The sequence below is a fragment of the Charadrius vociferus genome, unplaced genomic scaffold, assembly GCF_000708025.1.
Source record: "Charadrius vociferus isolate BGI_N301 unplaced genomic scaffold, ASM70802v2 scaffold92, whole genome shotgun sequence".
Lineage (NCBI taxonomy): Eukaryota > Metazoa > Chordata > Aves > Charadriiformes > Charadriidae > Charadrius > Charadrius vociferus.
The window spans coordinates 6096936-6114446 of record NW_009647874.1 but is presented as its reverse complement, the minus strand read 5'-3'; the positions used below and the strand labels follow the sequence as shown (position 1 = coordinate 6114446).

The 17511-nt window shown below is 43.9% G+C and overlaps 1 protein-coding gene across 1 annotated transcript in view; it reads right to left on the bottom strand.

Moving 5' to 3' along the window:
• Positions 1 to 17511, bottom strand: part of GABRA5 (gamma-aminobutyric acid (GABA) A receptor, alpha 5) — a 58643-nt gene that overhangs the window by 19938 nt on the left and 21194 nt on the right. The window contains exon 5 of the mRNA XM_009883103.1: positions 9624 to 9706. Coding sequence (XP_009881405.1) covers positions 9624 to 9706 — 83 coding nt within the window. The remainder of the gene's footprint in view (positions 1 to 9623; positions 9707 to 17511) is intronic.

The window sequence follows — 17511 nt, the reverse complement described above, 5'->3', positions numbered from 1 at the left end:
CTTAATGTCAGCAAAGCTATTGTGATCAACTTTCCAGGAGTATCACCAGAGTTTATTTTGAGAAATGTGGAGTGAATTTTAGAAAACACTCCATTTGATCTTGCTGCGGAGTGTGCCTTCACTAACATGGTATTTTTGGCCACATCTAACATCACCGAATGGAACCGTGACCTCATCGTCATCAACAAGAACATCAACAGATGTTCTTCCCACCCACCTGAGTGGCACCAGGAACTCACCCATCACAGTTAGCCTATCTGCTGAGCTTACCATTCAAAGCATCCTCACTTATAAATCAGTATGACCTGAAAGCAGCCAAGAGTGAATGTGACTACTTGCAGAACGAAATATATACCTTTGTTTCTGAATCCAGTCCCTTAATGAAGACATTTACAAATCTCAGAAGTACTGCTACATTAATAACACTGTGCGAATGTGTAATCAATAGGTATGTCGAGATAGCAGGCTGAAATATTATTCAAACACTTTAATACTACTCTGAGATTGCAATCACTAGAACTTATTCCCTGCGCCGGAGGTGCCGTCATCTGGAACTCAAAGCTGGATTATAGACTTCTGCCGCGGGACGTGGGGCAGCCCTATATTTAAGAGAAGGGGACAAAACCTCCCGAAGCCGTTGTTTCAAACTGCCCAGCCTCAGCGATGGGTTCAAGGAGCCCCTCTCAGGTCAGCTGTTGCTTACCAGAGGCGCTGCCATTTCTCTTGCTGTCTGCCACAGCACTCGGGTGCACGTCCCCTCTTTGGGAACTGGCCCTTTCCAGTCACGGAGACCCAGACCCAAAGGTGTGCACGGTCTCATCTTCTCTGTCCGCAAGTAAAACATCTCCTTATCTACAGCCATCAGATGGCCTATTTTCATCATCTGCTTTAGGAGGAGATTAACCTGAGCCTAAAAATATCTACTTCTCTCCCCTGACTATAAGAGGGTGAGAGTGATCAGCTCAGCTGTCTATATTTACTCTGCAGAAATATAAATTTAGGAGGGAGGAATCCCAGCTTTGCTGACAGATTTACCACTGGGATGCTTTCAGCAAGATGTCTAGCCTCTAGCACAGCCTGGCCCTGAGGAGGCTGTCAGTGGGTATGACGTGGGAACAGGGGGGAAAAATTGAAGGCCCTTCAGCCTTTCCTTCTTCCCACTACTCCTTCCCTTGTGTTTCTTCATGGAAGACACCACAAACCAGCTGTTTCTTTTGAAGAAACCTGCAGAGCTGGGACTGTAGCAGCGCTAGACCCCATCTCGGGCTAACTTGTCCCTCTGTGTAAGGGAGGAGGCCAATGTGGCACCCAGCAACGTATAGGGAGAGCTCCCTGGCCCACCAGAGACTGAGGTGTCATGAAGGAGCTGCCAGATTGGAAACTGAAATCCAAGTTTCAGCAGTGTCTTGCAGCTTTCCCTCCCCCCAAAAAAACCCTAGCAAGTCATTTTGTCATTAATGTACTGCAGTAGCACCGGGAGGCTCTAATTGAACCTAGGGACCCATAATGACAGAGGCAATAAAAGCAGGTAATGAACCACTCTATCTTTGCTCAGAAGAGACTGTAATTGCTCTTTGCCTCCTTTATCCCCACCTGCAAAATGCAGGCGGCAGAGACCTACCAACCCCACAACAGCACCATGAGAATGATTTCAGAAACGTTTATGAGAAATGCTTACAGCCACCTTAGAAAATAACAGCCATTAAAAACCTGGCTTGTAAAGCAGTGGAGCAGTATTTGCCCATTTGTCCCATTTACAAATACTATCCCATTTACCAGTGGCATAAATCCGTGATCCATGGCTGGCAACCGTAAGCCTTCACTGTGTCTTTTGGGGCATTACAGGCCCAGCAATGTCTTTGCAGGTTTGCACCCACGGGTCATTTGAAAGCTTAAGCACATTAAGCACAGAGTCTCTGCACGTTGTTTTTTACTGCTGACATCTCAAATTGAATCACTGTTTTCCTGTAATCAGGCAGTTGTGCAGCCTTTAAATTTAGGCTGAAATCTCCAGAGTGGGCAACACATGCTGATGTTTGTACCATCAGCAAAGCACCTGGATCTCCATGCCGCTCCACTACAATCGTGTCTAAACCTCTTTCAGGCAAGATAAAAAACACTACCGCTGAGTATCTCCACACCAACTCCTTCCCCGCCTGAACTTCTCTTTCCTTGAGCTCAAGAACACCACCATTCGACCTTTTCCCTGCCAAAAAGCCTGAAGCCCGTGGGCCACCTCCTGATGAGGATGCTGCTCCCTGGGCAGGCGGTGCGCAGGCTGTCAGCCATGGCCGCTCAAGGGGCTCTCTGAAGTGGCCACAAAAGCTGTCGCCGGCACCCCCAGGAAGTGCTCCTTCCCCATACCATCCTTTTATGCTCTGTTATAAACCTAAGGGGGAAGAACGCACTGGCTTCTGAACAGGGGGGTGACCAGAAGTGACTGACCCAGAGCTGGGAAGTGTTTCACAGGGAAGCAATCACACGCCCAGAGGACTGGATGGTAGCAAACGCCGTGTTTCTAATGTATTTTTAAAATTATCTCAGTGGAAAGAGTAGCCGTGTGGTTGTGACAAAGTCTTTGAAAAGCTAATTAACGACAGCGACTGAAAACACTTAAAGAGGATACTTGTGCAGTTTCTCCAGCTTTTTCTGGAAAGTCCTGAATGTGTGTCATTGTAATGGGCAAAGAAAAACTGACTGATCTGATAATTTTAGGGAGCTTTTAGAAAGGGCCTTTTTCCCTTTTGCCATACTCAAAGGTATCACTTCCATGGGAAACCTACCAGACGAGTGAGAAGTTAGGGCCGTACTCATTTGCGAGTTCTGATGCAGACTGGGATCCCCTAACAGTAGCTGCTGCAGAAACCCGCACCACGCAGTCCAGGCCCAGAACCCTATGTTTTAATTTCTAAGTAGATTCCTGTTGAGAAAGCTTCTTAGATGTCTGAAATATTCGAATATTACAGCCTTTTCTTTTATGCACCACGCCTGCCGAATCTCCTGCCCTCTGGGAGCTCCAGCCTGCATTGCTCCACCCTGACTGTGGGACTCAATGCAAAGATGAAGCTGCTGACAGCACTGACTGCCCAAAATGCTGGACTAAAGAGGTGTCTGTACTGCTATACGTGCATATCTGAAATGAGTACAGGCTATATTGCACCACCTGTGAGAAGGCTTAAGTGCTGTAACCTGCCCCACTACATGCAGGAGGAACAGCACAGCTCATACAAGATGCTTGCAGAAATGGTAAAATTGTCTCTATGCTGAAGAGCCCTACTGACTGTTTTATTAAGATCCTGTGAAAAATGGGACTTCCAGCAGAAATAACTAAAATAGTACCTAGGAGAGATACAAAAGCTCACCATCGACATATGTAACACCTAACTAATTTACAGCACTGACTGTTTCTTCTGAACAAAGTACAACAGAAATATGTATTTCTGAACTAGCGATGTAGAGAAAAATGGACTTCTAAGTTATTCTGACCAGGGTACAATACACTTATCTAAATCTGAGCTAGTTTTGCAGAAAAATTGCTAGGAACTTCTAAAATATGATTCATCTCATCCTTAGGCAGCTATCAAAAGTAATTCTAATGAACAGCACTACAGAAGTACTTACTTCCTTTCAGTGGTCATAAAGGAAGTCTAGAAAACTAACTGTGACATATTTGTCTATCTAAAATTGTGACTGATCCATCCTGTCCATTTTCCAAGGCTTTGCTGTAGATGCAAGGCTTTTGATATGGGCCAAACCACCGTGCTCATTCTGCAGCAGAGCATTTCCACGTCCCAGAATAGGTAAGAGCAGCAGCAGATTTGCAGGGTCTACTGGAGCCTTGTGGCTCTAGTGAATCCCCATGATTTTTTGGGTATGTTTCAGTCAGGAGTCTGTGTATTAAGAACTTCTGAGCTAAAAGATTGATTTATTTTTTTTAAACAATGCAGCCCCACAACTAATCATGTGTCCATGATTTAAAGGAAACTAGAGGCAAATAACAGCAATACCATGAGGTGGACTCCACCTCCTCCACTCACACTAAGGGTTGTATAGAAAATTAGTTCGGGCTAGATGCCTATGCCTTACCAGCTAAACTTAAGTAAAATTACAACCCTGGTCCAAGCTAGTTCTCTAGACTGCCTGCCTGATGCTGCCACAAGCACCCCTTTCAACATGTCTGAAGACCTAGCTTCTGAACAGCCGAAATTTAGGGGAGCAGAATTCCAACCAAAGTGGTGGTTGGTAACTGGTGGTAACATGTGGCAGGAGGAGTGAGCAGAGAAATACATCAAACATCTGAGAAATACTGAATTTTAGTATTCACCCAGCTTCACCTTATCTTAGTCATTCAATGTCCATTGCAATGGAGGTGTCTGCGTAAGCTGTGATAAATGTAAGAGAAGACGTTACATGAGCGAGCAGCACGCCTCCCTTGATTTCCAAGTTAAACTTCTATACACTGCATAAAGACCAAACCTATCATTTCTATATTAACTGTTTTTTGCCTTAAATTGCAAAATCACAACTTAGGCTTGAACTTGGATGCTCAGCGTTTCACAGAGAACCTCTCTGGGTCTTTCCACACGCCCTTTCATGAAGGAGGCACTAACGCTTCCAAGCAAAGTCAACAAGCCATGCTGCCTGTCTCCACTCCAGGGAATGGACTCAGCAGCCTCTTCTGGCCAGCTGATAAAGACGAGTAACAGAAAAGCTCTGCCTCTACATGTGAGACTGCAGTTCCAGCTCTCCCTGGGAGCAACCCAGGAAAACCTACCAAAGAGCCATTTTCCCTTTTCAAAGTCTCCTAAAATTAACATTTGTCTTCATTTATTATTCATTTAGCTATATTCTTATACAAGACTTTTACCTCCAGGTTCTGAGAGGCTGAATACATTCTTTGTCACGTTTTACTAAACCAGATTAGAGTCTGTTTAAAAGGACTCTGTTTTTAAGTTCTCCCTCCCCACCTGCAGTTCCCCTGCAGCTTCACAGGTGCTAATGGGGCGAAGCACAAAATCAAGAAACCCCCTGTAGGTGCGTTCAGCTCAGTGCTATCTCAGCTAATTCTCACCATTATAGGGAAATGTCACCATTAGGGGAATTTTCTTAAAATACTTTTTTTTTGGAGAAATTTTGCAGCAGCTGCAGGTGCATGGATAGTTTGTGAACAATGAGTGCCTTAATGTTAGGCGTTGCAATAAAATCCTGGTGTACTGGTGAGGTTACTGTCTCCTCATTACTCTGACTTCACCAGCCGCCTTAGAGGAAAATAATTTGAGCATGCCTCCTGCTACAGAAATAGCCTGGGCCACTTTCCTTTATCAAAGACCACGGCAGACACCATGACTCAGTTTGAGCTGCTAAAAAGGAAGATGTACATAAACCATGTTAACTGCTTTCTTCAGATGCTACAAATGGCACCTAGTGCTGTTCTCTCACAAACAGTCGCAAGCTCCTGTTTTGATCTACAGCGATCAACCTTCACCATCTTCATGGCTGAGTTAAATTCATCAGGAATAAACACCAGGCCTGTTTTCTCCCCTGCTCGTGAGCTAAGGGATCTCATTATTTTCAGAATATTCATTAGGCTCTCTACTTACTCTAAAAATAGTAGGGTTTTTTTCACAGCCGAGTGACTAGTGGGCAGCAGATTCATGCATTTATCTGTTCCACAATACAAGATCTGATAACTACATGTACTCAGACACAGTGTCTTCAAGAGACAGTTGCCATAAATAGACTCCACCTTACAGTATTTGACATTGTCAAAGCACTGGTTAACATTCACTAATAGCAATTACCTAATTCATCTTCAGGGCAACCCTGTGAGCTAGGTAAAACTGATATAATTAACGCATGAGTAAAATGAGATTTAGGAGTTAAGTCAGTTGCCTGGGCAGAGGCCTTCATGGTCTAGTGGATTAGACATCTGTCTCTCCAACCAAAGAAGTTGAGTCTAATCCTTTTTCTGACATTGATTTGCTGTGTGACCTTATGGAAAGTCAATTAACTTCTCTGCCTCAGCTGCCCTAGAGATAATGATGCTTACCTACCCGGTGACACATGGGTGTTTGGAAACTGTACTAAACGATACTTTAATGTACTCTTAAGGCCTATCAGTGGACGAGGTGAAACTTTAAAGCTTCCTAGCTTTAATGTCCTTGCTGTCTTGTCTAATTCCTCCTCCCCACACCAGAAATAGCTTGGGGGTAAGGAGGAATTTCTTAGGCTAAGAAGCTCCTAGCAAAACTGTGGCTGACATCAGGAAATTTCATCAGATCCTGTTTGACCAGCAAATTTATTTAGAGTACGGGTCAGCACTAGAATTGCACTGGAAAGTTTATTTTAAACTCAGCCATGGAAGAAGCCAGCATCCTTCCCATGCTACCATGAGGTAATGAACAGACTGCCACGGGTATCTCCACCGCGTGCTCCTGATTCAGAGGCAGCGGAGCCTGGTTGCAGAGACCCTAGAGCCTGATGGCCAGTTCCCTTGTACCTCTAAATGAGGTTGCTGTGGGATGCTTTCTACAGGTGGCCTTATCGCTAGCAGGGGTGCAAGCCTGGAGGGAGACTACCCGTGTACACGTACCTCCTGCAGCAGATCCACCTGATCTTGCCACCTCTGAGCGCCGGGGCATTGTACTTAAGAGGAGGACAACTATAACCTGCTCTGTTCAGTTCATCAGAAGCCATGCTTGAACTTCTGTCCTCTCGCCAGCATAGCTTTTCATGACGTGCCACAGGGCATTAAGAAGTATTACTTCTGTAGCTGGTATTTGAACTGCCCGGCACGTTATCTCAGCTGGTGGTGTGTGCATGTAACTTGATATCCCTTTTCCCATATTCGACCTTGCTTTTAATTATTTCTACAAAATAGTTCTACATATAACGCTGCCTAGGCCTGTAAAATCTCCCACAGCTCTAATACAGCAAGAAACCACTCAAACGGGACAGAAGAATTTACCTTTTACATTCACCTTTATTTCTGTGAGCAAGATTAACGTTCCTTCTTTTTAATACTGAAGGAAGTGTCAGGTGCTTTTTTCCCTTTTGCTTGCTGAATTATAGCAAGTGCGGTGAACGCTCATGCAGCCAGAAAAATAATAACCCGCTCCTGCCTCTGATGCGGCACCGACCGCTTCTTGGCATCATCCCTTCTGCTGCCGATCCGCCCGTGCGCCGGCTGCGTCGCTTGGCCGCCCCGCTCTGCCCACCCTCTGACCAGTTAGCGCTCATCTCTTCTCCACCCTCCCAGCTCTACCGATAATGTGTTTAACATTTACTTTGATGCTATTCCTTGAGGCTTTGCAAAATCTTTCTTGGAAAGAAGACCATTAAAAAGAAACCCTCTGGGGAAAGACAGGGAGGAAAGCTAAAGCAGAAAGGGCATGTGCTTGTGTGTAATACACCCCTGTAGGCTCTGTCTCGCTGCAAGCCTGAAGATGACTTAATGCAAACCCGTACTGCTGTAAATAGGGAATAAATATTGTATTCTCCTAAAATACATCTGGGCTAATTCAATAAACCCTGACTTATTGGCTGCTACTTGTGCAAACATCTGCATATTAAATCCCAATAAATTACTAATGAGCTGTCAGATCAGTAATACAGATATTCCCAAGGCTGAAAGGCTGTCTATAGCTTGCCTCTATATATTTACTTTCCGCAGAGGCTACCGGTGTGGACTAGCACAGGCCAAATGGCTTCATGTCTATGCATTGTGGAAGAACTTAAAGGCGACTTGTAGTAGCTTATAAAATATACTCTGGGATGTATACCGAGTGTGGCAAGGAGCACGAACTAAAACCGTATTCAGCCCTCACATGCCTAAACACTTTTCAGTGTTGGTTTTTCCCCTGGTTAAAATTACCTGTGTGCTGATAGGTGATGAATATGTAACACATTTCACACAAGCAGAATATGTAACTGCATTCAGACAGATTGCTGGGTTCTTTTCAATGCTGTTGAAGACTGTACTCCTTCTAAGTGTTTGTAGCTTACCTAGTAATGTTATCTCCTGCACTTGAATGGTTTTGGGTTTGTTTTTTGTCTTAGTATATGGAGAGTTAGAACCTGTACCTTACTGCACCTAATCTACTAATCCATTGAAGTACTCACTTAACGTCAAGGTTGAGTGTCAGATCTCTGCTGCATCAGGCTCCTTGTTTAAGTATGTAGCTTTTAGTTTTATATTGCGCATTTTTTGCAAGATTTCATAAAACTACCCGACACCCCAGTTCTATAATCTGCACTAGAGACCAACAGATGTGACTTTAACTTTATCTATCAATACAGTAAAGAATATGTAATACCAGGAAGGGCAGCTTACTTTTCATCTTAATTCTTTCCAGCAGCTTTTGTTTAACCCTATATACAATGACAGTTTCCTGTGAGATGTCTTCCCATTTTTAAGTTTAGAATGAAACAGAATGCATTTTTTTTTTTAAGTTGAGTGTAAAGGTGTACAGACCTTCAAATTTATATTGGCTTTGCTGTAAATTAATGTGGCTGAAGTAAACAGACACATTTGAACTGGCAGTGACCTTGTAAAATACTGGTGGCTATTCGGATGAAACTGGGTCTATCTGGATTGGAAGAGGGAAGGGAAATCAGTTCATCTTAAGTTTGGTAATTTGGAAATCGTTACTGTAAACAGTGTTTTTACTTCTTAGTATGATCACTAGAAGACAATGCATAGCCAGTATTAAACCAGGGCAGATACAGATGATAAAGGCAAAGCTTAATCTTGCTAGGATTAGTGACTCTAAAATGATACAATTCAAAAAACATTGAAAAATGCTGAAGTTAGGTGGCTTCGGGGACTAGCAAAATGCCTTCCCTGGTAATTTTCAAAAGTCTTTAGAGACACTGATTGCACCTGGAACCTCTGACTTGATTACCAAAATAAAAATTGTCTACTGTAGTAGCCTCATCTGTACTTTAATTAAGAGCTTTGTATTTAAATATAACCATCTGATCTCCTGAGGTTATTTTTAAAGTAAGCTTCTGGCAAGGCAGCAGTGTGGTGGATTAGAGGCTTGGAATTGAGGAAAAAGCATCGTTCACCATACAGTTTAGAATAATGTCTGCATATATACAAATACATGTGTATACAACATCATGTAACAAGATATAGGACTGGATTTATTAAGGCCAAATGGAAAGATATTTCCTCTTTTAATATTCTAGATCTCTTTTAATATATGCGATGTTGAGATATTGCACTGCAGTCTGATTCATGTAAATACCACAGTAGCGCATCGATCTGATACTGTCCAATGAAAGCTCCATTTTTCTACAAATATAAAACCAAGTTATCAACTTCTCTGTCGGCATCTGCTACTCCGTCTAACAGTGACTGTTACACTTGATGTGGGTACATAAGACACATCACCCAGCAGCTCACCGTTTATCACAGAGCACACAAGCATGAGCCAAAAGGCAGCAGCGCCAGATAAAGCACTGCAAAGGAGCAGCAGGGTAGCAGCAGGGGTGCTAATGAGCAACGTTAAGAGGGAAGGGGTGGGGAAAGGGCAAAACTATTTGTACAAGACACGCCAGGAACCTGAAAGCCAGATAACAACAGATTTTTCCAGCTCTTATTTCAGAAGAGAACTTACAGCTTCCAAATTTTAATGGGCAAGCATGAGCATCCATGGGGAAATCTTCAAGCTGCATGGGACATTCAGCAGAGATGGTCAATCTGTGAGGGGGTAAAAAGAAAACACATCATTTTTTTTCTGTGCCTTCCCTTTAGGCCTCTCACTGCAATACATGAATGCTGACACAAGCAAGCTTTTCCTGAAGGCTCCTCGCTCCTGCCGAAATCACAGCAACCCCCAGTTAAACTGAATGCGAGATAAGCCAGGTGGACCACTGTGTGTGCATGCTGTAGGCCTTATCTAGTAACGCTGAGACACGTGAACTGATTTTATTTATGTAAGCTGTTCCAGTAAGATCATTCTTTCTTATTCGTACATGAACGAACTCCTGCGCTGGAGCTTCTGCCATGCACCTTATTCTTATATGCCTTCTGTAGATACTGCAACTGGACTGGGAATTTGAGTGCTGAGTACAGCACCGTTACAGACATAAAGAAGCGCTGACTTTATATATAGATGTAACTATTTAAATACATAAAACCAAATATTTTAAATAAATAAATGTATATGAAAGTATTTATATCTATATATATAAAGTCAATGACATATTGAGCAACCTGGTCTAGTGTGAGGTGTCCCTGCCTATAGCAGGGGGGTTGGAACTCAATGATCTTCAAGGTCCCTTCCAACCTAAATCATTCTATGATTCTATATATACATATGACTTTAAATAGCACTACAGTTAGTTTCTGTGGAAATCACATGGCATTGGGGCAGTCTATTTCAGTTCAACACACTGTGACTTACCTGGGCACCCTGTCAGGAAAAAACAACAGGGTTATTTTCCCCCACTGTATTGTCCAGGGAAACGATTCTACCCTGGACCACCCTGCCACTACGTGGAAATCCTTGAGCTATAGTGGAAATGGACATATCCCATGGATGTTCTGTATGACTGACAGATCACGCTGAACACAAAGAAAAGTCTGAGGTAAACTTCTGAGCAGTGCACTATCAGTTGTATTGCTGTCAAATATATCAAGAGAGCCAAAGCTTACTTTTCTAGGTACACGCAGCACATAGCACAGTGAGAATCTGGTTTTGATTAGGGCATTCTGATATTTGCATAATACAGATGGTTTGCTCAGGATAGTGAGGATGCAAATATCATTTTACATTATGAATGCCCTTATGCCTTTCTTGTTTTATGCTGCTTTTCTGCCTCAGAGGCATCAGACCAGAGATACCCAAAGCCTCACAGACTGCCCGGTGCTGGGGTGGCAAAAGGCTCTACTGGAGGGCAGCCTGGTTCCCCACCAAACTGCTGTCTGGGGGGCAAAAATCTGCAAAGAAATCCAAAACATGCTACCACCAGAACGCAAAAGTACCCTTTCCTATCACAACAGCCGCACGTAGCCATACTCCCCAGCTATATATACTCACCTCTTCATATTAGCACACCAAAGTGAGTATTCTTGCTACAAGAACTTCTATCCAAAGGGATCGTAAAGGGTAACAATCTGTCCGTGTACAGATGGCACAGCGCTCAGCCAGTCCAATTCAATGCAACACAATGATGCCTTGCCGGGGCACTCCAGCTACATGGACAATAAATTGGGGGAAACAGCTCCGCTCTCTGCCAACGCACAGAAATTTGGAGCTTTACCAATAGCTGGAAATGGCAAAATAAGCACAGAGAAATGCAATAGCATCGTTGGCTAGAGATTGTATCATGGTGAGCTGGGAAACAGGGAGGGAAAAAGGCGAAGTGCAAACAGTAATAGAAAATGTAAAGGTAATACACCATATAAAGTAAAACTAAAAAAAATCCAGTTTAGAACAGAGATAATGTATCATTTGGTAAGAACAGACAGGAAGTCTACAATATAGAAAAGAAATTACTGAGGCCTGAGATACCTGCCCTTAGGCAAAACTGATCTTGGGAGTGTATTTTTTGTAAAAGAAATTTTAAAATTGCTAAAACACAGAGTTGTCTGCAGCGGAGACTGCCCTTGGGCACTAAAGCCAGCAAAGCCACAGTCACTGACAGCGCTACATGGATGAATTTAACAAGCTGGTTCTAGTAGCATCCTGCTCAGAACCTGCATCCTTTTCATAAAAATCACTCTAATGGGTACTTGAAAGCAAGGCTGCCATCCCTCTATGCGTCATTGTATTTTCTGCACTAAGTACTGCAAATTTAATTTTCCTGATAAATTCAGAAACCTTGCTCCAAGTGCCATAAGAAAGCTGGCGTGTTTTACTGCAGTCCATTCTCCTGTCTCTTTGTCTACCAACAGTTCAAGTATGTTGTTTCAAAGGCTGCAGCTTGACAACATTTTAATACACATAGTTGTCATCTGCAAACACCAAAGGAGGGGATCCCTGCATCCATCTTACCGAGATAGCAGCTGTGGAATCAGGAAGAGAAGGAAGATTTAATGCAGAATTATGAATAAGACCTTCTGTTTCATCTGATTGTCCTATGAATTGTATCCTGCTGCCTGCACCTCCAGAAAGTGTGTTCTGCACTTCCAGGGTAGCGGAGAGATGATAGCTTTGCTCAGTCTCCCAGCTCTTTTCCCACCAGTAGGAGCAGATGCTCCTTGCCTTAAGGGAAATCACGGGAACAGTGAGGTGATCCCTGCAGCCCCCTAAAACAGGCTCTTGCGGGACAAAGTGCCTTGTGCTCTCCTTGCAGCACACTTGCTGCAGATGTCTGGCTCCCCAAAAATCTGCATTTATTTCCTCACAACACCCCTTGCGTGTAATGAGGAAGGCTATAGACATTCCTCAGCTGTAAATGTGGAGGAGAAGTGAAGATGAGGTGCAGAGAGGCCATGACCTAGTGGAATTTAATTAAGTCCCTCCAGAAATTATTTTTGCCTTTCTTAAATGAAAGGGTAGCACATAAGGCTGGAGGGCACCTGGCTGCCGCTACCCGTGTCAGAAGCCATAATGACCCTCGTGGTGCCATGGCTGCTCCTGTGCCCCCTCTGAACTCCTCATCTAGCAAAAGGCAGCACATCCCTTCGAAGGATGGTGCCTGGTGCAGACTTCTGGGTCTAACACAGAGGTAGGGAGAACTTAGTTTAGCAGCTGCAAATGTGCTCATGTACAGCCTTTCCTTTCGTTAACATGAATTCTCTGGATGAAGAAGCTCCTTTTGCTCGTTATCAATGATACCTACATGCTTCTTTCCTTTAACTGTGCCTCCATCCTAGGGCCACTCCTAGTCTGGCCATCTCGAACAAGTGAACTGGCTATACCTATTTGTTACATGCTATTCTTAAAAGTATGTAGCTGAGCCTCCTATGTAAATTTAAAATGCTCAGTGAATACTCTCCTAGCTACCTCTTACAAAGCGTGCATCAGCTGAGGCATGTGAAGCGTCTTGTAATGGCCAACGCAACAGAAGACTTGACCGTGGGTTCCGATACACCGCATAAATGTCCATACCCTGAATTTCTGCAGAGCGCTCTGTGCCCAACAGGAGCTGTTTTTCATTACTGGGTGAGGGCCTGAAAAACAGAGTCACTAAATTGACTCCTGGTTCGAAGAGACTGGATTTTCTACTGCACGCAGGAAAAAAAAGCAGCACAGCAGCCGTCTCGCACTCTGGGGGCTGGAAGCATAGGTCACTGCATACTGATTTCCTCCTAGGTGCAGAGCACAAGCTACATATTCACATCGTAGCTCCAGGAGTCACAAAAGAAATTGATATCTGGGTCTGCTCCTTCAAATATCACCTGGGGTGATATTTGCACACTTTGGATTTTAACATTGTCTTAAAGCTTAGGTACCCTTTGCATACCCTAGTTTACACAGCTGATTATAACAAAATTACTCCCAGTTTGCATTTAGTGAAAGAAGAGAAAGGAGGCTTTGGCATGCGTATATGAAACAGCCTTTGCCTAATCCTTTTAACATGGTGACTCCAGAAGGATCTTGCTGTGCTCACTGCAGCACAGTTATCTCAGCTAGAGACAGTCTCCAAACCAGGATTTTTCTGTCACAGCACAAGCACTGTTCAAACTGCAGTTCTTTCCACCAGAAGCATTTAAAAGCTTCCCTCCTCCGCCATCATTCCATCTTAATAAAAGCCCTATGGGATTAGTTTCACTCAAACAGAGTTTCTGACAAGATTATAAGTGGCTGTTAAAGGTCCTTCACAATGGGAGGATGAAACTCTGATTTTATTGAAGTTAATGGTAAAATTCTCCCTGACTTCAATGGAGCCAGTATTCACCCAAAATACGTAACAAACCCTGGTTACAGCTGCTGATTTATTATTAACGACAAAATCTCACTTTCATAATGCTCCAAATACTTACACTGCTATCCAAACGTTAATCAACCAACAAAATGCTACAGCACACCTTAACTATCTGAAAAAAAAAAGAAGTTAGGTCTACAAATTATTTCACTTATCATCCATAATTGTACATGAAAGTTTCATCAAAGCTTCATTATGTATAGCCTTTACTTTAAGAACATAAAGTGATTACTGATGTTCTGTTTCAACAAAATATAGACACGTAAGTGAATACCCATCTAAGAAAAGCACAGCAATTCAAGCAGCAAGTCTTCTTCACTCCAGAAAAGTCACCTTCAACCGCTTCCCACTGGAGAATTAAGTAAGCCGATGCTTTCAAGAGGCCGTTACTTTTTAACAGTGGGGGGAGAAGGAGGTGTTAAAGTCAAGGATGCGGTGAGGAAATAAATGCAGATGTTTGGGAGCCAGACATCTGCAGCAAGTGTGCTGCAAGGAGAGCACAAGGCACTTTGTCCCGCAAGAGCCTGTTTTAGGGGGCTGCAGGGATCACCTCACTGTTCCCGTGATTTCCCTTAAGGCAAGGAGCATCTGCTCCTACTGGTGGGAAAAGAGCTGGGAGACTGAGCAAAGCTATCATCTCTCCGCTACCCTGGAAGTGCAGAACACACTTTCTGGAGTATTATCTGCAGCTGCCAGGCAGGAGGTGAGGGCAGTCACCTGCCCTGGGAGCCAAGAGCCAGCCGCAGAAACCACGCTTTCTTATCAGCTACTAGCTTGAGTATGCAAACAAATTAAAACAGAGAGCTTTAGAAGGAGAGGGGAGCAGAAAGGCAGAGTCACCAGTGGCTTTTGGGAGACGTTAACTCAAGATAAGCGTTGAACAACAAGAGTTATTGATGAAGGGGACACAAGTAAAGTTTTGTTGGCTCTGAGGTAGTGGGTCCAGAGAGAGAGGAAATTCTTCTGCCCGTTTGCCCTAATCCCCAAACCGGCTCCATCTTCTTAGTCGTTTATTTCTGTGCGCTGCCCTTGTCCCTGACTAAAGGGAGTGTTTTAAGGCTGTGCTTTGGCCCTGCCTGTGTTGGCAACCAGTACCCGCTGCGGGGCTCAGGCCAGAACAGACACAGAAGAGCCAAAGTGCCTTTCCCAGCATGAGGCCACCCATCACCATTTTCCTTCAAAAAAGGCAAAACACTTGCTTGACCCCCACATGCCAAAGAAGAGTTAGGTGGATCCAGGCTTACCCAAGCCATACCCCACCCCAAGGGGTTGGCTGGCATCCTGCAAAGGGAGACTTCAGGGTTGGGTCAGACTCTCCTCAGGAACCAACTCCAGGAGGAGCTTCCCTTGGTACCTGCTCCAACAGGACCTCGGCAGAACGATTTGAGCCCCTGTGGCATCTCCAGTACACACTCTTGCACACTCATGTGGATAACAGAGTAACAGAGAGTTACTGGTTTGGGTTGGTTTTTGTCAAACTGTGAACACATTGTTAGGTTTGTCAAAGTATTAATTTAGCCTTGACTCAGGACACAACTATTCACCCATTCCCTCACTGTGATGACTTGGGAACATTTCTATAACCAAACCGTTAGTCCTTTCAAAGGATTTTAAAGCAAGAGTGGTTTCAGGCCCCAGCACAGTAAGCGTGTAGTCCAAGGGAACTGATGTCTCCCTGTGTTCCTTAAGTAAATGTAATATATAAATGAGCATGTATTCACAGACACACACACACATATATATGTGAAGACCTTTCTTGGTTCTGAAGCACTTCCGTTACAGTCCTAACAAACCCTGTTGATGGTGTTGATAGTGGGTCACCTAAACACAGCACAGAAGTGTTAGGATGTGGATACACGTTCAATCATGGTATCGACAGCTGTAAGAGTCACCGCTCCTGGCTGGGTGACTGGCTGCAGCCTGGCTCAGGGGGAGAGAAGTGATTATTCTCAGTAACTGAAACACTGCCTTGTTCACGAATGTCCGTCACTGTGTTGGGTAAGAGGCCAAAATAAGGGCCTTGCTCTGCACCACTACATGGGATGTGGAGACAGTTCACCACTGCTTCTTATTTGTAACACCGGTTGTATGCTCATTTCCTTGGAATCCACCACACAAAATGAAGACAGAACAGAAATTAAAGCTCGGAGCTGGAGTGAGGTGGTCTGCAGAAATTTCTCTTAGCCCACTTTTCCTTCATAACCACTCTGCCAAGAATACTACCCTTTCCCAACTTCCCTATGATGCAGAGATGCGTTATCTTTATATGACATTGAAACGTGCTTTGAAAATGCCACAGGGAAGGGACTATGGAAGACTAAGAGCTCCAGTTACTGATGTTCTTGTGAGCTGTGAACACATAATTCAGATGCATGGTGTACTTGACAGCAAAACTCTCATTTTAAGCAAACCAAATCCTTAGCATAGCTTATGCTGAAGTGAGAAAACCAGACTTTAACTGCCTAGATTAAGTGTGCTGAAGACTAGGTTATCCTGAGATGATCTGAGGCAGACAGGATTGATCTCAAAAGTTGTGCCACTATAGGAAGGACCACCCTGCATGTGGAGTACCTTGGCATACCCAGAGCACACTCTTAGATGGTGGCAGGGGTGGGATGTTCAACCTCTAGACACAGGAAAAATGGAGAAAGCCAATAAAATAACCAATAGGACACTTAAATTATCTGATCTTTGGGGAGTTGTAGAAAGAATCACATTTCTAGCTCCTGGTAAAAGTTTGTAATCGAGGTAATACCTTTCGTTCCCCAGTATTTCTTTAATATGCATAAAACCTATGGATGGAGCACTGAGTTTATGCTTATCCATCCTTGCCACACAAGGTGTCTAATGAAGTCCATAAGCAAAGTAAAACTGCTGGAAGAAACTCTATTTTTTATCAGACTTACTGGTGCAGTAAAAAACCCAAGCTTTTTTGGCAGTCAACTCCTTCTTTAGGTTGTCTGCCTACAAACTTTACTTTCCTAAAGAAACTTTAGATCAAATGCAGCTACAAATGCTATAGCACAATATCACACCCATCTACTTGACAGTTTCACTGAAAAACCTCTTCAAGCTTTCTCTCCTTGCTGGTCCCTTACGTGATGAACTCTGCTTGGCACCCCACGAGGAAGGCCTTCAAATCTCTGCTCTGCAGTACCTTCTATTTTTACTAAATTCTTGAATTAAAACCCCAAAACCTAACTAGTACTAGCAATGCTAAGAAGCTGACGCAGTTATTGATGCAGGTAAAATGGGAAACAACATCTCAACCAGCCCACATTTCATTATGCCCTGCCACACGTTTCCCCGAGTCTGCACATGCTACATGTTTTGACTATGATCTCCTCATCAACATGGCCCTTTGGTGGCATGTTCAACTATGTACCAACTGCAATAAACACACTTGTTGTAGAAGTGCTGAAACTATGAGTTTCTCCTTGGCTCTCAAGAGAGGCCAGTCCCAGCTACTGGCAGAACCTGCTGGCGACAGCAATGCCCAGTTCCACCTGCCCGCACAGGGGGTCATCCACGAGGGAGAAGGCAGCACAGAAAGTTCCTGCAGGCACCCTAGGCGATGGAGGCTAAGGACGGTGATGGACATGGCACAGTCCACCCGTCCTCCAATTTTGA